Source organism: Ictalurus furcatus, chromosome 9 (genome assembly GCF_023375685.1).
Source record: "Ictalurus furcatus strain D&B chromosome 9, Billie_1.0, whole genome shotgun sequence".
Lineage (NCBI taxonomy): Eukaryota > Metazoa > Chordata > Actinopteri > Siluriformes > Ictaluridae > Ictalurus > Ictalurus furcatus.
This window is the reverse complement of record NC_071263.1, coordinates 7446051-7469470: the sequence shown is the minus strand read 5'-3', so window position 1 is coordinate 7469470 and position 23420 is coordinate 7446051. Positions and strand designations below refer to the sequence as shown.

The window sequence follows — 23420 nt, the reverse complement described above, 5'->3', positions numbered from 1 at the left end:
AATAGAGAGATGTAATCAGCAAGGAAGCTTCCCATACAAGCTGAGGAGCAGTTTGGTGCCACAGGGGGAATATGGGGTCAGGTCACATCACCCAGCTGGAATTGAAGACCTTTCACGTGACTCTCAATTCTTCTTACCAATTTGGTGGCATCATTACAATCTGCTCTATCAACCATCAACTTCTCCACCTAGCAAAGACTCTCCTCAGGTGGGCCCATCCACAGCTAGCCTCACTGAGAGCAAGTCATCTACCAAGGCTGTACAATAGTGCAGAAGGCACACTGTCAAGATCCAGGGGTGTGGCACCTCAACTGTGGAGGTACAGGGGGGATTCCTTTGCCTATGCAAAGTCAGCACATTACTAGTTGTTTCCAAATGGATCCGGATGCGCTACCCCATATTTCACTCTCTCTACTGTTAATTCTTCTTATATTGCAGACTATTTCGCAACTAGCCATGAGGTCACAGAAAGCTATGGCTGCAGTGGGTGCAGGGTCACCAAAACGGACAGTTAAAGACTGGAAAAATGTAGCCTGGTCTAATGAATCTCGATTTCTGCTGAGGCACACAGATAGTAGAGTCAGAATATGGCACCCACAGCATGAATCCATGGACCTAATCTGCCTTGTGTCTACAGTCCAGACTGGTGGAGGTGCTGTAATGGTGTGGAGAATGTTTTTTCTTGGCACATTTTGGGCCTGTGAATACCAAAAAATCATCGCTTGAATGCCACAGCCTTTTTGAGTATTGTCACTGACCACAATTTAAACATCTTCTATTGGCTACTTCCAGCATGATAATGCACCATATCACAAAGCAATAGTTGTCTCAAACTGGTTTTATGAACATGACTATGAGTTCATTGTCCTTCAGTGGCCTTCCCAGTCACTGGATCTGAATCTAATAGAACATCTTTGGGATGTGGTAGAACGGGAGTTTTGCAGCATGAAAGTGCACCTGAAAAATCTGCAAGAATTGCTTTATGCAATCATGTCAACATGGACCAGAATATCAAAGGAATGTTTGCAAAATCTTGTGGAATCCATGCCATGAATAAGTGAGGCTGTTCTGAATGCAATGAATGGCCCTACCCAATATTAGTATATTTTCCTAATAAAGTGCTTGGTGATTGTATGTAAATAGCATTTTTATGATATAGTTCCAACATGTATCTTTTTAGAAAAAAAAAAACATTCACTTACATCTCTATTCTCTGCATCTATCTCTATATTACAAAACATATAAGTGGAGTAGCTTCCAGATCATAAGGAAATATTTTTTCCTTCCAATCAATTCAGGTAAGTAATTAGTTTAGTAAATGGTTAGTAATTGCACAGTGCCAATTTGACTCTAGAGCCCAGACCATTAGATTTGAAACAATGAGGGGTACCCCCCCCCCATTTTACATTGGCTGAACCGCAGACCATTTTTTTATACAAAGCTCAAAAAGCATAATCCTTTGAGGCTGTAAAATTAGAATAAATCCATTAGAAACCATACTAAAGAAACTATGGCCTTTTTTCTACTACTAGAATCTTAGGTTATGACCATAACCCTGGTTCTCTTATAACATGAGTGCATTATTTCACTATGGTTACGTGCCTCCCTGCATAGTCTTATTTCAGTACATTAACTCTTGTTATCTGATAGCCATGTCTAATGTTTTGGGGAGATGCTGGACAATGAAAGCTGAGTTACATTTTTATATAACCCCAGTATCCCCTAGCACAAACCGAGAGCATGTGAACATCACTAACTCAAAAGCTACTGCAAATAACAACGTTTCCCGAAGTCTCCTGGAGTGGTTCAAAAGGAGACCATGACTGGGCATCCAAAAACACCAATCCCATGAAGGAGCAAGCAGTGTGAATACAGGATGAAGCTCTCCCTTCATAAAGAGGCATATTCAGGGGTGTTGACGCACCGTCCAATCACTGAAACCCACATGGCAATCATAGATTGTGGCTAAATACAACTTAGCGGAGGAAACTTCCTTGGCCATCTCACAAAGGGTCAGTAGAAATGACAAAAATGTTGGGCCCAAACACTGACATGGGACCACCTGCAGTTTTTCACACCATTCCATTCCATTGTTGGAATCTGACAGTAATTAATTTGGACCTCTCATGGGCCATTCCCAGAGTGCCACACGCTCTGGATGGTTATGAAAAACCTCCCCATGTGCCCGAGACAGTAGATCTCTGCACAGAACATGCACCCACCCTCACTGGCTTGTCATGACTGACTGGGGAATAAATCTGGGAACACTGAGTATTCTCCTTCATGGCAAATAGATCTATGATGACTTTCCCAAAGCACATCCATACTGTGACTTGCCTTCAGTGACAGAAAGTGTGCTCTGTCCCACACTTTTGCGTGATAGCATGTGCAAGTGGTGAGACTATATTCCCCCTTGGAGGTTGGTATAGAACACCATCATGGTGTTGTCCATGTAAACAGAACATAGTTTCCGAAGTTAAAGCTGCTGACGTCACTACTGCAGCCACGTTTATGCCATTTATGCTTGTATGTGTGTGTGTGTGTGTATGTGTGATCCTGCCTGTTTTCTGTAGTCCATTATCAGTGCATTTGTCTTATCTATTTTCAGGGAGAGGTTATTTTCCTGGCACCACAGTGCTAGGTTTCTGACCTCTTTTCTGTAGGCCTCCTCATCATTGTTGGAGATGAGGCCTATAACTGTTGTGTTGTCCATGAATTTGATGATGATGTTGGAGTTCCTCATGGCCATACATTCACACAGATGTACAGTGAGTAGAGGGGAGGACTCAGCATGCATGAGGTGCACCTGTGTTGAGTTAGTGGTGAGGACGTGTTAGCCCATCTTCATCACCTGGTGTCGCCCTGTCAGAAAGCTGAAGATCCATTTGCCCAGGTTTCAGGCTTGGAAACCATCTAGTTCTATAGTGTTGAACACTGAGCTGTAATCTACAGCATCTATGAACTTTTATGACAGTAGGCAAACTGCAGAAGATGGTAGGGAGCATGGTGCAGATCAGGTTTTTGATGTGGTTCTCAAAGCATTTACTGATGATGGAGGTGAGTGCTACAGGTCACCAGTCATTAAGAAATGTTGGCTTGTACTATTAGGAACAAGCACACCAGTGGACTTCTTGAAGCCAGAAGGAATTAAGAGACACATTTAAGATGTCTGTGAACACACTGGCTAAGTGATCAGCACGTGCTCGAAGGATGTGGCCAGGGATGCCATCTGGCTTTGCGAGTTTTGACTCGCTTAAAGGGCGTGTGCACATCATGCACGGAAGTTGTTAGCCAAGTCTGCTGGCTTGGGTGCACATGCTGTGACATCGGCGGTATTGATTTTCAAAAAAGCATAGTGTGTTCAGCTCTTTGGCAAGAGAGATGGAGGAGTTTGTGCTGTTGGAATTTTTTTTGTTTTGAAGTTCATTATGGTCCACACTCCTTGACATACATGCTTTGAATCAGTGGTGTCAAACTTGTCTTTGATTCTGTCCCCATACTCACATTTTGGTGCTGTTCTGCAAACAGTGTAACTGACCTTTTTGTATTCTGTCATGTCTCCGGGGACAAAAGCAGCAGACTGGGTGTTCAGTGTGTGTGTGTGTGTGTATATGTATATATATATATATATATATATATATATATATATATATATATATATATATATATATATATGTATGTATGTATGTATGTATGTATATGTGTATATATATATATGTGTGTGTGTGTGTGTGTGTGTATGTATATATATATATATATATATATATATATATATATATATATATATATATATATATATATATATATATATCCAAACTGTCTAAGTAGGAACAGCATCTTCTAGATACTTCCTGATAAACCCTGTGACAGTATGTGTACTCATCAATGTTGTTGTCCCAACCCAGAATTTCCCAGTCCATGAGATCAAAACAGTCTTGAGCGTGGAATCTGATTGGTCTGACCAGATCAGTACACTCCTCATTTTTTGTATGCATTCTGGAAGGGGGAGTAGCAATGATTCGTCATCCCGTCTCCTGGTGTGTTTTGGGGCTAAGTTTGCTCTGTTGAAGTACTCAACAACTATATTAGGGCACCCTCTGGGTGTGCAGTTTCCTGTTCATTGAAGTCCTTGTACAGTATCTTATGTGCCACATCAGTGTCTGCTTGTGGTAGCATGTAAACAGTCAATATAATAACTTTTCTAACCTCCATTGCTAATTAGAGTGGCTGGCACTTAAGCATGATATTTTCTAGATCGGAAGAACAGAAGGTCTTGAATGTTAGCACATTCTGGTGATCGCACCAACCCTTGTTGATCATAACACGCACTCCCCTTTCTTTGCTCTTAACAGAGCATTCTTTATGTTTGTATGGAAAAACCCTTCCAGCTCAATGACTCTGTCCGGTATGTCCTCTGTTAGCCAGGTTTCTGTTAGGCAGTTTAATTGCATTCTCTTGTTTCTCTTTGGAAAAGAATCCATACTCTCAGCTCACAGTGTTTGTTGTCTAGTGGCTGGACATTTGCTAAATGAATGCTGGCAAGTGGAGGGTGGCTAGCTCGTTTTCTTAGCCTAACTAAAATGCCAGCACTCCTTCCATTCCATCTCCATGTGGGAAACCTCACACTTTTTAGATAGGGTTTCTTGGTCGTATATGACGATGCTGAGTACATCTCTCATGAAAAGGCTAAACAATTATACTAATTAACAAAAGACTGCAAGGTTATTTGGGGGCTTGCAACACCTCAAACTAGAGCAAGTAAATGTCTGTGTTTATATAGCACCTTTAACCTTAGTGGTTCTACAAAGTGCTTTACACTGTTTCTCATTCACACACATACACACACACACACCAACGGCAGCAGAGCTGATGTGCAAGGTGCTAGCCTGCCATTGGGAGCAACTTGGGGTTCAGTGTCTTGCCCAAGGACACTTTGGCATGTGGAAGGTTTGGGGATGAAACTGCCAACCCTGCGATTAGTTGACAACCTGCTCTACCGCCAGAGCCGCAGGGTTTTCCTTAGATTTTCAGAGGGCTTAGATGCTGTCTGGGTTCCAAGGGGTGGTGGTGGTTTAAGTTATTCAAAGGAAATTTGAGTTATTTTAAGGCTTACCATATTTATGAAAGAAAGCTGGCAACACTTATAGTACTTATACTTAGTACTTATAGTCAAAAGTCTATTAATTTCACCAAATAACGTTTGAGATTTAATAAAACTATATGTGTAGCCATTAAAATGTGTATCACCTTTATATAATGTTTCAACTAAATTATATATTTCACAAATAAGTAATTAATAATCCACAAGTTATGGCAAAATATGCTACAACTTATTTTACAAAAATGAAATATGCCAATTTTGAAGGCAGGCAAGGCCACTCGCACTACATCACTATCTATATGAGGACTTGCATCACTGTCTGCGACTGGTTCTCACACTACACTGCAGGAACAGAGGAGAAAACTATTTCTGTCAGGGACAGTTGTGGGAAATGCCGCAGAACCCGCAAACGTTTGGAGAAGAATCCACCTAAGGCTTATTCACACGTAACCTTTTTTTAAGTGGTCAGCACCTGTTTTCCACAATAATACTGTGGAGTAGACTGTTTTCATAAACGCCTGAGATTCTTTTGGGACGCTCTCAACTGCATTTTGGAACAGCCATTTTTATTTTATTTTATTTTATTATTTCAAAAAACATTTTGACCAGCAGTTTTCATCAGAAAAAGACGTTACAAGAGATCACAGCCTAACTCAGTTCTGCTACCAAGCCACTTTATATGCTAACATTAGTTTAGTTGCAGTTTCTTTATTGAATGTCAGCTAACTAGCCTCACTGGCTAACATAACCTAATTCAATACATGAATAGGGCTTCGGAGGACTATGCAGAGAGGCATATGCCCAAAATGGGATACCAAAACGAATGCTTGAAAGAGAACTGTACTTTTTCCATTGGCCACTTGCCTAGGTACCCAATTGTATAGTTTCCAAAATGTAATTTTCTAGTTTATCACTTATTAATTCACTCTCAGTAATGGATTTATCATGGTCAGGGTCATGGTGCATCCAGAGCCAATTGCAGGAATACTGGGCATGAGGCAGGATTATTGGGAGGTAGGTGAAAACTGGAGAAACTGAAACCCATGGGGACACACGGAGAACATGCACAGAAATTCTGCACACCTCAGGGTCTAACTGGGGACACTGGAGCTGTGATTTGAGAAATTGCAGCTAATTTAAGAAACAAATGAAACATGGTCACAGTGACCATAATAGTAAAAGAGAGACCGCATTGTTTAACAAGATATGGAAGACTGAAGAACAATGTAACAATATACCATTATTTCAGATTCCCTTATCACACAATACCATCATCAGGGGCATTAGCTGGACAGTTAATCAGGTTGAGCCCAGATTCTTCTGCAGTGTATTCTTAAGTAAACTGTTTCCATGCATTTTTGTTCTTGCATGTGAGGACTAATTGATTAAAATGGGAAAATTTGAAAAAAGTGGGATTTATCATAAAACTTGCCTCAGGTGTTATCACTGTTTGTTTGCAGGACTACCAAACCAATAAAATATCAAACATTTTGGCTGTCTAACACAAGGGTAGGCTAGTTTGACAGACATTTACACACCTTTTTCCTACTCAGCATGAGAGGCTGTTAGTGTTTCAGTTTCAACCCCTTTACTGGTAAAAATATCATCATGTATCCATTTTTCCCCTCAAACTAACCGACTGTGTGAGCTAGCATTTGGCAGAGTTGAGATCTGTCAGCCAATAAGACACAAGTATTTCCACGTATTTTCCTGTAAACTCTGTCTGATTGGCGGGCTTGGGGAGTAAAGGAATGCATGTAACGGCATTACATAATCAGGATACAAAAAACTGGTAACTGTAATCCGTTACAGTTATGTCAAAAAACAAAGTAATCAGATTACAGATATGATTTGTAAAAAAAAAATGGGAATACTATCAGGATTACAATTTTTTTCATTTAAAACCAAAGAAATCACTCTTTTGACATTTTATTTCTGACCTTTAATTAAGTAATTAATTAAAACAAAACTAAATAAACTTATTTTAGATCATATTGCTTTTCTTTTGACTTTATTTACATATGTGACCTTAAAGTAATCCAAAAATAATCAGATTATATTACATTCATATTGTGATACTTGGATTACGTTACTGATTACATTTTTATTAACTAATTTGTAACGGTAACGGAATACTTTTTTAAAGTAACCCTCCCAACCCTGCTGACTGGTCTTGCTTACATTCACTGAAGATATAAAATTACAACACTGCTGTCTTATTTTACTCAAGTTCAGTTACTTAGTGACAAACGGCTCCAAGTGGAGAATTGTTCTGGGCTAAAGAAAAAATCGTCGGAGATACAGCCCTGAGTGCCCAGGCCAGGTTATGCCTCTGACCATCATAACTGTATATTAGCAGAACCCTTTGAAATATTTTTCAGTTTTATCAGTTTTTTTCAGCTCACCTTTTAGCTTAAATAAGTCTGTTCTTTAATTACTGGTTGAATATTAATATTTTTTTATATCTTTAAACTTTATATTTTTTATATAGAATTTGCCAGTTACGCGAATCTTGGACAACCTGATGGACATGAAATCAAATCCGGTGAGTTATTTCTCTCCATATGAGATATTGCTCTTAATATGGTGCAACATACAGAGGGGGAAATAAGTATTGAACGTGTCAACTTTTTTTTTCAGTAAATATATTTCCAACGAGGCTATGCAAATGAAATTTTCACCAGACATCAGTATTAAGTCAAGAAATCCAGAAATATAAAGAATTCACAACATTAAAGTCCATAAATAAAGTTATGTGGAATAAAGTGGAATGATACAGGAAAAAATTATTGAACACTCTAAGAAAAAGCTGTTCTCTAAGGCATGGAACCAGCTGAAACCGTAAGTAATTATACCTCCTATCTGTGCAAATTAATATCAGCTGGGTTAGTAAATTGATGAAGGTGAGATGTGTGTGGACCTTCCAGCAGGACGATGATCCAAAGCATACAGCAAAGGAAACTCTCAATTAGTTTCAGACAAAAAAAAAATCAAGGTGTTAGAATGGCCCAGTCGATCACCTGACTTCAATCCAATTGAACAAGTTATAAAGACAATATGATTAGAAGAATGGGCCAAAATCACACCTGAATACTGCGGCCCATTAATTTCTTCATACAGGAAGCGTCTTGAAGCTGTCATTACAAACAAAGGCTTCTCCACTAAGTATTAAATAAATTTCAGTTAGCATATTCAGTAATTTTTTTCCTGTGTCATTCCGCTTTATTACACATAACTTCATTTATGGATTTTAAAGTTTGGGTATGTCTGGATTTCTTGAGTTAATACCAAAGTCTGGTGAAAATTTCATATTTTGAATAGCCTCATTGGAAATATATTTACTGAAAAAAATGTTGATGCGTCCAATACTTATACTGTATATCTAATTTGACAGTGCTAATAAATTTTGTATCTGACAGGCTGCATCTTTATGACTGTTTAAAATTGCAGTGCCTTGCATAAGTACTCCCCCATTAACTTTTACCATATTTTGTGGTACAGCCTGGAACAGAAATGGATTTATTTGAGATTTCTACCATTTGATTTACATAACATTTAAAGGTGCAGAATAAAAAAAAAGTAAGGAACCTTGTTTGTTGCATAAGTGTTCACAACCCTTCTAGGAACATAATTTTATTATAATCATAATCAGTCATTGAATAGAAGTTAACCAGGTCTTGGTATTTTAAGAAAAAGACCAGCCACAGCATTTCAGGGTTACTGAGGTAGATTTTGCCCAGTTTGCATTAGATCGTGTACTTTGAGACATTATATATGCCCTGCACAGAGCTGTTTCAGTACAGAGATAGGGTACAGAAAGAGATAATTCCAAGCAATCTGATCTGTTCTGTTATTGCACTGTCTCAACCAGGAGGAGGGTTTACAGTGAATAGACACTAAGTCTATTAAGTATTCATTTGTAGAGTTCAAGGATTTTGTAGTGCAACACTAGATCCTCTGAGGAACAGATGCAAACAGTAACAACTGCTTCATTATGCATGCTCTGTTTATTCCACACTAATTGACCACTCTGGATTCTCAGCAATTTCTGTGTATTAAACATTTTAGGAGAAATTTTAAATGGTGGCAAACAGCCAAAAATAACTAAAAATTACTTACTTACACTTAAATATTTTTACCCACATTTTATTAAAAAAAAAAAAAGGATTATTATTATTATTATTATTATTATTATTATTATTATTATTATTATAGAATGAGTGTTGGTTGTGTTGGACTTCTGACTAGCCTGTCAGTCAGTAGGTTTTGAATAAAGGCAGATATAAAGACAGCCATAGATTTCATTGTTATAACTTGTGTGTCTTATTTATTACATACTACATTAAACGCAAGTGAAAATAATGAATGGAAATTGCAAATGAACTTAATAAATAGCAGGTGTCTTTCAATGGCATCAGAATGGAGATTTTAAATGCCTTTTCATTTTTGGGTATAAACCAAACTTTCGAATTCAAATTGTGATTGAGAATGTGCAATAGAGAAACATATTTCAGTTCAGGAGAGTAAGAAGTTTTCAGAATTTATATATTTACAAATGTCAAAATGACACCATGTGAAGGGAGTTCCCAGGCCACCACACACAATATAAGTGCACCAAAGTATGCTATATAATGTATATTTTTTTGTTGTTTAGTAAATACCATTGAGTACCAAAAGCCTACTTAATACTCTCAACCCAAATGTCATTCAAAACAGAAACAGTAGGGTGCAAAGGCTTTGCTTTTTCATATTGTCGCTATAATTCCTTAAATCCAGAAGCCTTTGGACAGCATGAGCTTTGTGTTGGTAGAGAAATTCCCATTTAGCACATTGCTTCATTTTAAGTTATTGTTGGACTGTTTTAAAGGAAAAGTCTGCCTTTGAAAATGTCTATAACTGCTGAGGTTGTGTCTCTAACTGCCGGGGGTGTGATTGATGCTAATCTTTTATAAATGTGGAATTGTGTACAGAGGATATGATGTGGTAAATGTTTGACACCCTTCCAGTAATAAGACTTCTAGGAGCTCAAGTCATATTGGTCATTAGTCATAAGCCATATTATAGTCTCCCAGAATGACATTTTCAAAACAATTTTGATGGTTGCATCTTTGTAATGTTTTATGCATATATACCACTAACTAGCTTCGAGCTCTCTAGCAGACAAAAAAAACTTATTTTGGTCTAAATCCTCCTCCTCTTTCAAAATGCTGCAGTGGACAGCTTATGTGATTATCTCTTCACAGACTAGAAATGCTTATGCTATACCAGCCTCAAAACCTGACCACACACTTGACATATTATCATTTTCTTAGCTACTGGAGCTACAGAGCCCAGTACAGTGCGTCTCTTGTTGGGGGAAAAAACAGAGAGAGAGAACTGTCCAGGTCCTAATGCTTCTGCCGCTCTTCAGATGAGCATCACAGAGACACATGTACTCAACCTAGACCATCCAAAAAAACAATAGTGCTGTGCTTTATGAATAGTGTTCCCCACTTGGTATTAGGCATCAACTGACAAAGGAGTAAGCTGATAGCACAAAAATCTGGAGCATTTATCCATTTGGAAGCAACCATGGTGCTCCTCTTTCAGTGAGGTGATGGCGAAATATTCCTTTTTGTGGTGAAGTATGTGCGGGAGTGGGGGATCTGCCAGGCCACGCTGACTGAGGTCCTGTGGGAGACGAGACAGGCTTGGCCTCAGCCGATAGGGAGGATGAGTGAGAGGGAGCAAAGTCATTGTCCCATCTCCTGAGACAGTTCACTCATATTTTGCAGACAAAATGGGACAGTGACGTCTGAGTTTTACTCACTGAATTCTTTGAAAGTCATCGCCCATTGACATATGGCTGCTGGAAAACATAAAGCAGACTGATTTTAAACTTAGGCTTGATGATTTGAACTAATGTATGTGTCCTAACTTGCTGTGATCATGTAGGAAACAGATGACTACAGATACTTTGACCCAAAAATGCTGCGTGGCAGTGAAAGGTAGGGTTCTGTGTACTGGGAGTGTTTTCCTGTACTGATTTGGTATCTTATCTTATTATCTGTATGAAATTCATTCATAAAGCATGGTAAAGCCATTCAATCATGGCAACAATTTGTCTTTGTTACCCACATACTGTATAAGACAGGAGTCAAATCAAGTCATAAAAGAAAAAAACAAGGGATCCACATGTATTGTTAGTGCTGTAACTTACTTCATCAAAACATTTGGAGATTCAGCGATATATAATTTTTATTTTAATGTCTTCACAACTTAAAATGGTAATAAAAAGAAGGTTGAATTTGAATTAAGCTTATTATTTAAGCCTGTTATTTATTCCTTCTAGTTCCATTCCTAGGAACAAGAACCCATTTCAAGAGGTAGGTTTGGCCTGTTGCTTTACAAATATACTATGTAGAATTACTATAACTGTAATTAGTATTACTATAAGGCAATATTTTATTTATTTATTTTTTAATTACACATGGCCATTTTCAGAGAACAGTAATTCAGAATGGAAATTTTTATCAAGAATAATATTTTTCAAAATGTTACATACACTCACATCCACTTTAATAGGAACACCTGTATACATTTATGCAGATATCCAATTGACCAGTCATGTGGCAGCAGTACAATTCGTAAATAAAATCATGCAGATACAGATCAATTTCATTTAATGTTCACATCAAAGATCAGAATGAGGGGAAAAGTGTGATCTCTGTGACTTTGACCATGGCATGGTTGTTGGTACCAGATGGGCTGGTTTGAGTATTTCAGAAACTGCTGATCTCCTGGGATTTTCATATACAACATTCTAGAGTTTACACAAAATGGTGCGAAAAACAAAAAACATTGAATGAGCAAGAGTTCTGTGGGTGGAAACGCCTTGCTGACAAGAGAGGTCAGAGTTAAATGGCTGGATTGGTTTGAGCTGCCAGGAAGGATAAAGTAACTCTAATTATGCCTTACAAGCATGTTGAGCAAAAAAGCATCTCAGCATGCACAAAACATTGAACCTTGAGGTGAATGGGCTACAACAGCAGAAGACCACAACAGGAATCTGAAGCTAACATGGGAACAGGCTCACCGAAAATGGACAGTTGAAGATTAGAAAACAAATCATCTGGTCTTTTTTCCAGTCTCCAGCTGTCAATTTTGGTGAGTCTGTGCCCATGATGGCCTCAGATTCCTGTTCTTGGCTGACAGGAGTGGAACATCATATAGTCTTCTGCTGTTGTAGCTCATCCGCCTCAAGGTCTGACGTGTTGTGCATTCTGAGATGCTTTTCTCTTCCCCACAGTTGTATAGAGTGCATATTTGAGTTACTGTAGACGTTCTGTCAGCTCAGACCAGTCTGGTCATTCTCCTCTGATCTCGCTCATCAACAAGGTGTTTCAGCCTGTGTGAAATTCCCAGGAGATCAGGAGTTTATGAAATACTCAAACAAGCCCATCTAGTACCAACAACCATTCCACAGTCAAAGTCACATATATCACACTCTTTCCAAATTCTCATGTCTGATATGATCATTAACTGAAGCTCTTGACCTGTATCTGCATGATTTTATGCGCTGCTGCCACATGATGGGCTGATAACTGCATAAATGAGCAGGTTTACAGGTGTTCCTGTTAAAGTGGATGGTGAGTGTATTTCATCTTCAAAAACGTTGACCCTGGATGATTTTGGCACAAGCCTCTGTAAACAGATATGTGCTCAGAAGCTAATGAATAATCCTGAAAAGTTGTGGCCACTCACCGTCACAAATTATGCTTCTTGGATTTTCACTGTTGTCACACAGGCACGGTTATGTGGTTTTTATTATCAAACTTTTCATTTGTCTAATTTTAAGCTTGCCCTTTCTTTACAGGCCATTGTTTTTGTCGTTGGTGGGGGTAACTACATAGAATATCAAAATCTTGTCGACTACACAAGGGTATGTTTTGTTTTGGGTTTTTTTTTATTGGAAATGGATTTCTAAAGAAACATAGGTCATGTTATGCTGATGATGGGACAATAATGATTTTTTCTTTGCAGGCCAAGCAGGGGAAAAAGGTGATGTATGGCTGCAGTGAGCTGTTCAGTGCAGCACAGTTCCTGAAACAGGTATTATTCCATTCTACATACACAAGATCCCTGCGCTACATTCATGACATTGTATTAGTCATGAACAATCTTTTGTGAAAGAAAACACCTCTGTTATAGGGCTTCTCCACAGGGACACAATACACAACAGAGGTGCTGTGTTTAACCATTTTTCTCAGAGACAGTCATGTCTCTGTTCCCATTTTTGAAGCACTTTTGGCTCCAGACTGATCAAGCCATGGTGCAGTGGTGGAATAGGAGGTTCTTTATACCTTGTGCTATCAGATGCTATCCACATTGTGTCTGTAATACGTTTAGAACAATATAATGTACAACCCATTTCACACATCCACAGTTCACATATATTTATCTTTTCTTTATTTATTTACTTGCTTATGTACCTTATGTACCTTTTCTCCACAGCTCTCTCAACTGGGGCAGAAGTAGGGCTAACCTTGGGAATCCTGTTTTTCCTGCTTTCAAATCTGGTCATCTCCTCTCCATTTATACACCATTGTCCTTCCAACAAATTAATTGCTAATGTTCCATATACTTTATAATGTTTAGCATACAGTTATTTAATGAAAAAAATAATACAACTGTCAATAAAGTTTGAATCTCTCACAAAATAGACTACTTGACAATGTGAATTTCATGTGCCTTGGATCTGATAAACATACAACAGATGAAGCAGATTTGAGGTTAGTGGTACATAGCGATAAATGCATTAACTGATTTGATGATAGTACCTGGAAGCATCCCAGGCACAGTCCTTAATAAGGTTAGAAAATTATGTGCATAAGCACATGTAAAGACTGTATGCTCTCATTCTATGTCACTTGTCAATTAAAGACCATGTATCTGGTGTGGTGACTCACGAGTCGGTACTGTGGAACCCCAGCAAGGTGGAGACTTCAACCTGAGATGAGTCCAATTTAGCAGTTTCAATTTTCTGCCCTCAGCATTATTTTTATTTAAAATGGATTCTCATAATTTCTCTAATGTTAGAATATACCTTGAGTAGGTGGAGAATGGTGTCTATTTGGTATTAATGCAGACAACTAATGTTGTTATATGTTCTTACTGACACATTATATGTATAAATGTACATGGCCTAGTACTGAAAAATTTAACAAATTAGAAGATGCATTTGAAAATCTTGAAACAGCAGTAGACCTAAACTGTCTGTTTTGTGAAAATTGGTGGATTTCATTTTTGTCCCGTTGATAGGCTAGCTGTCTTGCTTTGGAACTGGGATTGTGATATTACTTTGGACCAAACAATGGAAGTCTCTTGAACCACACAATTTCTTACCTCTTAACATCTCTGATCCTAGTCTTGCATTTATTGCATTTGGGTAGTCTCATGGAATCCTTTACATTTGTGATATTCAAGAATGAACGCTATTTGATACAGACACAGGGGACCTGTAATGTAAGCAGATAAAATCAGATTTGGTCTTTTCTATAAGCAAGAACTCTGTTTGTAATAGTTGTTATAACATGATGTACCACTACATTTTTCATAGAGCACAGTGGATGATATAATACTCCTCGATATAATACAGGATTTTGTCCATGTGTACCATATTTTCTCCACTACATATATGAATGTAGTCATAAGTTTCCTATACAGTATACACTATATACACTAGATAAGCCTGCTGATCGGGTGTCTACAAACCTTTGGCCATATAGTGTATGTATACTGTATGTAGTGCTGAGTAGTGTAACAGAAAAGCATTCCTCTATACACTGAAGACATTTTGGTTTGAAATCAAAACATGAATATGAAATTATATATCAGAATTTCAGCTTCCATTTCTTTATATTTACATCCAGATGTGTTAAACAACTTAGAACATGGTACCTTTTGTTTGAACCCACCCATTTTTCAAGTGATCATAAATATCGGAACATGTTGCTGACCGCTGTTTCTTGCTGCCCAGGTGTGCCCTGTTAGATTGATTTTTTTAAACAATTAACAGCGCTGAATGTTTGAGCGCTGAAACTCTTGGTTTGAGCCCTAGGTTTTTCCTGTGAAGACTGCCTTTGTTGTTAAAAAGATGATGAAGACAAGAGAGCTGTCTAGGGGAGACAAGCAAGCCATTTTGAAGCTGAGAAAAGAGGGGAAATCAGTCAGAGCCATTGCACAGGCATTGATCATAACCAATACAATAATTTGGATTGTCCTGAAAAATATAGAAACCACTGGTGCATTAACAACCAGACATCAAACATGTCAGGCAAAGAAAACAACAGCAGGTGATGACAGAAACATTGTATTGAAGAAAAACCCCAAAACAACAGTCACTGACATCACCAACAACCTCCACAGGGCAGGGGTAAAGGTATCACAATCCACCATTCGAAAAAAAACTTTGAGAGCAGAAATATAGAGGCCATACCAGAAGATGCAAATCACTCATCAGCAGTAGGAATCAGAAAGCCAAATTGGAATTTGCAAAGAAATACAGAGATGAGCCACAAAAGTTATACAAGCTTATCTGTGAAACATAGTGTAAGCTTGATGCAGTTATTACAAGCAAGGGATATGCAACCAAATATTAAGTGTTATTTACATTAATTTACTTCAAGACTATTTTGCCATCAATTTTGACCAAATTTCCTGTGCCACTGAGATCCACCTCCATGAGTTTTGGTAGGGATGGTTTGTTTCTCTTGTTGACTCGACTCCAAACATAATGTTTATGGCTGTGACCATAAAGCTCAATTTTTGTCTCATCACTCCAAATGACTTTATTCTATAATTATGAGGTTTGAGTTTCTGTAGATGGTGTTTGGCATATTGCAAGCTGGCTGTTTTGTGGTAGCAGCATAAAAATGCCTTTTTTTCTGCCAACTCTACCATGCAGTCCACTTTTTTTTTTCTTTTTACAAGGGTCAGTACCCACCAGGGTTTTAGACTGATGGTATTCATAGTGCATGCACTAGCATTAGGATGTGTTTTTAAAGAGACTACAAAGTCGGTCTGGATGAGGGTATCTGGTACATGCTGTAAATGTATATGTAAATGTGAAACATCGCATCCCAGTGCTTTCAGTGCAGTGGTCATATCCGAACATGGTCATATCCTAAGGTGAGTCAGTTCCGCGTGACTTTGTAAATGGTAAATGGTCTGCACTTATGTAGTGCTTTTTAATCTTGGCGGTTCTACAATGCACTTTACACGGTTTCTTATTCACCCATTCACACACACACCCATGCTGGCCTGCCATCGGAAGCCCTGCGGTCTGGCGGTTAGTAGGAGTACATAAAATGTTAGGTATGTAACTGTGGTTCAGTGTCTTACCCAAGGACACTTTGGCATGTGGAGACATGTGGGCTGTGAATCGAACTGCCAACTCTATGATTAGTGGACAACCCGCTCTACCACCTGAGCCACAGACACCCCATTGTGGCATAGGTCATACAGGTGTTAGATACAACCTGTGGTTACTGCCTGGCGGTTAGTAGGGGTACATAAAATACTAGTTAGGTATGTAACTGTGTTTTTATGAACAATGGATAAATACTGGGGTTTTCTGTCACTCAGAACCAGAGCTGAACTAGTGGGAACTCGGCAGGTTTCATGGACAGATGGGCGACACAGGTGGTGTTACATATCGAATACTATGTCATAAATTCAACTAGTGACTTTGTGGAAGATCTAGGCACTTGTACACATGCACACAAGTGAGTATTAAGACACTGCCCATGCTCTTTATTCGGTGTTCATAGAACCACAGTTACATACATTTTGCGGAATACAACATTGTACTAAAGTAATCAATGAAAGGCAGGGCTTTCACATATTTACATGATTATTAATTAGACTGTACAAAAAAAATGAAAGCAATTGTTAGTACAAGCAGAAATCCCCAAATTGTAGCCTGATTGAAACTTACATGACAACAAATGACATTACTGCTACTCAAAAAGGCACCATTAAGTAGCACTTGTGTTTCGCAAGTGTTTACTCTGAAAGGTGGTTTTACAAAGTGAGAGGGTGGAGAGCTGTATCTTTTGAATGTGCTCCAACAGATAGGCATGTACACAGTTATCCTGTAATCTTGTTGGCTTGCTCCTCAGGAGACTTGGTAATGGGTGATGACACATTAGAGCAATTACTGCCTATGGTAAATGGTCTGCACTTATATAGCACTTTTTTTAACCTGAGCGGTTCTACAAAGCACTTTACACTGTTTCTCATTCTCACTACTCGCACACCAATGGCAGCAGACCTGCCATGCAAGGCTGCCATCGAGAGCTACTTGGGGTTTAACGTCTTGCCCAAAGACGCTTCAGCATGTGGAGACGTGGGCCGGGAATCAAGCTGCCAGCCCTATGATTAGTGGACAACAACCGCTCTACCACCTGAGTCGCAGCCGCCCTATAACGTTGTGCTGCATAAGATGTTATATCTTAGCCAGGTGTATGGATTCTTGATCCTGTTATTTGGCCTCATCAGTATCATCAACGTATGCCAAACTCAGCATGATATGCCCCAGCTCTGCCAAGCTCAGAGTTCTAACCCAATTGCATGGATCCACCAGACTGTTCTGCCCTCTTTCCCTTCACTACTTGCCCTGTTTCTGATAGCATTTATCCATTCCTGCCTGATCTTCATGGTCAAACCTTTTTTTAGATCACAGACAAAATTTCCTTTTTCCTTTATCATTACTGGTTAGACTATGAATTAATCTCAATTTGAAAATCTTTGCTAAGTCTATGATAAATTGGTGGATATGTTTTTCAGTCTTATGTTAGAAGATAAGATCTTATTTGGCTGTACAAATGGCAGATAAATCAGCATACACTACAAAGAAAAATGCTGACACAAGGGTTTGGTTTTTCAGCTCATCACGTCAACAAGCATAAACTTGGCTTTGTCATAGCTGCAGTCTGGTTTTTCCTCCTTGTTCTGGGCTGGAGCACTTCTCCTGGACTGAGGCAGTTACAGAGGAGGTAGGGTCTGATCTTAAGAGTCTGATAACTACTTTCAGTTTTCTTGTATTTATCATAAAAAAACAAATATAGATGTAGAAATATTCATTTATAGTCATAGACAATTTAAGTCCTACAGTTAGGTTAACATGTCCATATGCAGTCCACAGATATGGAACGTGAAACTGATTGGAGCTACATTTTTTGTGCCGTTCAAGCTTTACACCATCAGCATTTTCTTCTTTAACTTCTTTGTGCCAATAATGGTCACAGTGATCATGCATGTGTCCCACATTCATACATTCATTTATAGCTACAAGACCCTCAGAGGATGATTGATCGCAGCATAACACAGGTAAGATTATTTCAGGCTGATGTGGACTCTCAAACGAATGCATTATGTCATGCCATTATTTGCCATATTTTGCTCTCTCTCATGGACACCAATGTCCCTCTGTAGGTATTGTTCATTTTGTGACGGTCTTCCTGTTGGCCTATTCTCCATACAGTCATCAGTCAAGCTGCCACTGCTGGGCCCTTGAACAAGGCCCTTAACCCTCTCTGCTCCAGGAATGCCATATCATGGCTGACCCTGCACTCTGACACCAACTTCCTGACAAGCTGAGATATGCTAATAAAAGAATTTCACTTTGCTGTAATGTATATGTGACAAATAAAGGCTTCTTCTTCTTCCTTGTGGTCTGCTTGGGTCTACCAAGTACACCCACTCAATGGTATCCTGGCTAGCCTCTTTGCTATGTCAGCAAGTTTCCACAATTTTTCATTTATATTGGCATGTGCTCCAAGTTCCGGAAGGATCTCCAGGCTCTGTTTTGCTGCCTGAGGCCCAGTGAAGCTCAAAGCCCTTCCCCACAAATGTCACTGGTAGCACAACCTAAAGATGTGCAGCTTCTTCTGGACTACTTTATGGAGATAGTACCAGAGATGAAGATGCCAGATAATGAAGATGCTTGAGCCCAAGAGGAAAACAATGAGAACAAGTCATGAGCGTGCCCCTTTCACAGCCATTTCTAAAGAACGGCAACTGCTGCAAAGTGTGTTATTGATTCACATAAAGTGATCAAATTAATTTTTGCATTTGCATAACAGAAATGACCATTTAGATATGTAGAGTCTATTCTGTGATCCAGGGAACAAGACATGAGAGACATGAATAGTAGCTGAGTGCAGTTTGACAATAATCTGAAAAAGAAGTGCTAGTTACATAATCTGTACTATCATTTATAATTAATGTGGAGTAATTTGAGCTTATTAAATGGATGGCTGCCAGACAGGTAGGACTTGGAAAGTATGTATAAACAGCACAGCTGCCTATTCTGCTCCAGATGCCATGAAGCAAGAAGATTACCAATTATCAATTATCCAATGCCAACAATGCCAACATTTTTTATTTACATTTGATATATTAACTATCAGTTAGCATTAAGATTTCACATTTATGGAACTAAAGGGTGCCAAATCTTTTCCAGAATGACAATACCCCTGTGAACAAAGTGAGTTCTAAGGAGACATGGTTTGCCAAGGATAGTGTGGAAAAACGTGAGTGGCCTGCACAGAGCCTCAACCTCACTGAACACCTTTGGGATGAATTGAAACATGGACTGCACCCCAGGCCTCCTTGCCCAACATTAGTGCTCAACTTCACTAATGCTCTTGTAGCCGAACGAGCACAAACCTCCACAGTCATGTTCCAAAATCCTGTGGAAAGTCTTCCCATAAGAGTGGAGGCTTTTATAGCAGCAAGGAAGATACAACTCTGGAATGAGATGTTCAACAAGTGCATATGGGTGTCATGGTCATATGTCCACACATTTTGGCCATATAGATATCAATATCTATGTATTTCTCGTATTGGTCCTTCTAATAAAAAACACTGGAAAGTTGTACCATCATGGCTTCATCCTTTTTTTTTCAAGAGAAATATGTTTATACAAGATGAAGGCCAAAGCAGCTTTGGACATTAATAGTGTGATCATTTCATTTGTAGTAGTGTCATTGCTGAGATGTTAGATCAAATTTATCACTGTCACTCAAAATCGTAATATGTACAAAGTTATACATCAAAATTAAGTGTCTATTGGGTTAACAAAATGTTAACATTCTAACATTTGGAGTTTTTGCTTGTGTGTATACTGTATGTACTGTATACTATATGGCCAGTGGTTTGTGGACACCTGACCATCACACCCATATGTGCTTGCTGAACATCCCATTCTGAAACCATGGGAGTTAATATGGAGTTGTTCCTCCCTTCCTGCTACAACAGCCTCCACTCTTCTGGGAGGGATTTCCACTAGACTTTGGAACGTAACTGTGATTTTTCCCTCCCTCCATTTTCTATACTGCTTATCCTACCGGGTCGCGGGGAACCTGGATCCTATCCCAGGGAGCATGGGGCACAAGGAGGGGTACACCCTGGACAGGGTGATAATCCATCGCAGGGCACAATCACATACACACCCATTCATACATTATGGACACTTTGGACATGCCAATCAGCCTACCATGCATGTCTTTGGACTGGGGAAGGAAACCGGAGTACCCAGAGGAAACCCCCGCAGCACGGGGAGAACATGCAAACTCCGCACACAGAGGGCCGTGGCGGGAATCGAACCCCAACCTTGGAGGTGTGAGGCAAACGTGTTAAATTTGATGTTGCCAATTCCCACCCACTAGTAAACTCTCCCCTATCACATGGCCTCTACCAGATTGTGAGGGTGAGGCTAGCATGTGCTTCCTCTAACACATGTAAAGTTAACCTCTGTGTCTTTTTTAACTGCTGCTCATGCAGCATCACAGGGCAGTGTGATGCCTTTAGCTCACAGATGCCTGCGACTGGCTAATATCACTGTGAATGGAATGGGAGAAAAAGTATGCCATCCCTTCCAACCTGAGAGCATGGCCAATTTTGCTCCTTTGGCTCCCAGCCTCGGATGGCATCCATTCGGACCTGCGATCTTGTCAAAACCATGCTGATATAGAAAACGGATCAATGCCTTCTGACCAAAAAGATTTGAGAATTCAATGGCACTGTTATAAGTTATTTTATTTTAAGAAAATCCTTGCAGACAAACCTGGGCTCCAGTGTATGTTACATTAGCCAGAGCTAATATTTACATAGGTGAAGATGGTTGCCTAAATGAGACATCCATCGAAATATTGGACAGCTAATACCATTTATATGAAATAAAATGGTACTTCATGAATTCCTTTGTAGAAAGCAGTGGCTCTCCCACAAAGCCTCACATTGTGTAACACATGACAGTGCAGCTTTTGCCCATGTGGAAACAGATGTGTCATCTATCACCTTAAACTCACACTCTCATTTGTTTCAACATCAAGAGAGATTCTCCACATAATGTCACCTGCTTTCGTGAGCACTAAAAAAACAAATTACCTGGAATTACTTTCTGCTTGAGAATGAGATTCACTACACAGTGACATTAGCTGTTTCTTAAACGTTTTGATTATTGCACAAAACCAAATTAAATTTGATTTAAATAAATGTTTTTTAACTAATGCTACTGACTATTAATGACAATTGAAACTGTTAAAAGGGTTCCAAAGTATAAATATTTCCTTTCCAGGACTACTACATTTGTTATGCCAAATATAGTCCATGTTCAGGTAGCACTTAGTAAGACAGCTGGCATTCAGACAAGCTTAAATGTGTAACAAAGAATTCTTTTACCTGAGTTTTAATACAATCACAGTCTACTGCACACAGTCTGAAGGGCTGAGCAATCTGTAGACCAGCCTTGACAATAATTTTGTTGTCGAGAACCACTTTAATCTCAGACTTTTCGTGCCATGAAATATTCATTCATTTGGAAATTGGGAGAGTTCCCAGTCATTACAGTAAGCAGTTGTTCTATTCAGGCCACAACAAATGGATCAAGTATCGTTCTTTGAGAGGTCTTCATCTATCTGTGTGAATAAGCACTGTGTCACACATCACATTCCCATACAAACTTCCTCTGTACTTCATCAGTACATGCCAGTGAGTTTGGAGATGCCATGGTAAACAGCAGCCTATCATTTCCCCAGACTGCCTAGATCATTTAATCACATTGCCTGGACTGCCCTTTCAATTATATATAGCCACTTAATAAGAGATTAAATATCTGAACCCAAAATGGTTGTATAAATATTACCAAGAAATAAAATCTCTATACCTAAAATTCTCAATAAATTGTGTCTTTGCTCTGTGTGTACAGTGTAAAAGTCTGCGGATAGGTTAAAAAGATAAAATGGTGGGACTAGACTGTCTAATTTAGTCTGAAAACAAACACTCATCTGGACTGAATGCTACACTATTTGAAAAAAAAATTGAGAAAATTAACCATTTATTGTACAAATTTACAGTACAGGGATTCTCAAAGTGAGTTTCCTAAAGGAACCCTTCTGAAACGGGAAATTCTGTTGCAAGGTTCTACATAAAACGTTTTAAGGTTCCCCCAGAGGGACAAACCCAAAAAGAATTTATGCTTCTAGATTTGATCCGTTATCTAACAGTGTAGGAATAGCACAGAGGTTTCAACAATGAGGTTATTTTCAGATTTGCCTGTAAATGTGTTATACATTGTTTTCATTTAGTCTTAAATTTACACCTAAAATACTGAAATAGAAACTGAATTTGACAGACATATCAGACCCCTTCCCAGCTCTGTAGGTGCATGTGTATTTAAGAGAGACAGAGAGAGTGAGTGAGTGAGAGACAGAGAGAGAGAGAGAGAGAGAGAGAGAGAGAGAGAGAGAGAGAGAGAGAGAGAGAGAGAGAGAGAGAGAGAGAGAGAGAGAGAGATGTTACAGTATTATTCGACTTTGGAGATCAATCCGTTTTGTTTTTGCTCTGTCAACAAGGTTCTTTACACCACCAGCCTTGAAAGCTGGTCTGGCTTTCTTTCATGTTCTGTGTTCAAAATCTCTTCCATGGTTCTTAATTTAGAAGAATATCATTAACACAGCTGACCCTATGTAAAAGATTGCCTTCTGACTCAGATTTCACTATATGACCCCCCCCCCAACAGTTAGACCTTCAGCTACTTTCCAGACATTACACAAACCCTGAGAGCCCAAGAGACCTTTTTCCAAATGTAATATTAATTCAATTTAATAAAGTAAATACTGAAACACAAACAGGGACATTACTTCCTTTACTTATCCCGTAATAAACACTGTTTAGCTCTTCACAGTAAATGCTCCCAGACTGTACGCACCTTTTTATTTCCTCACTTTTTATTTAGAAAACTTTGTGTTGATCATACAGTCTTAACTCTGCT

The 23420-nt window shown here is 38.9% G+C and overlaps 1 protein-coding gene across 3 annotated transcripts in view; it reads left to right on the top strand.

Annotated features, from left to right (window-relative positions):
- scfd1 (sec1 family domain containing 1) overlaps window positions 1-17001 on the top strand; it is a 35761-nt gene extending 18760 nt beyond the window's left edge. For 2 of the 3 annotated variants that reach the window (XM_053632109.1, XM_053632110.1), the window contains exons 20-25: window positions 7593-7646; window positions 11036-11088; window positions 11433-11466; window positions 12957-13022; window positions 13124-13192; window positions 13595-17000. In XM_053632109.1, coding sequence (XP_053488084.1) covers window positions 7593-7646; window positions 11036-11088; window positions 11433-11466; window positions 12957-13022; window positions 13124-13192; window positions 13595-13618 — 300 coding nt within the window. In that variant the 3' untranslated portion in view covers window positions 13619-17000. Of the gene's footprint in view, window positions 1-7592; window positions 7647-11035; window positions 11089-11432; window positions 11467-12956; window positions 13023-13123; window positions 13193-13594 lie in introns of all 3 variants that reach the window. The other variant, XM_053632108.1, reaches the window with a different exon arrangement.
- Window positions 17002-23420: the final 6419 nt, after the last annotated feature.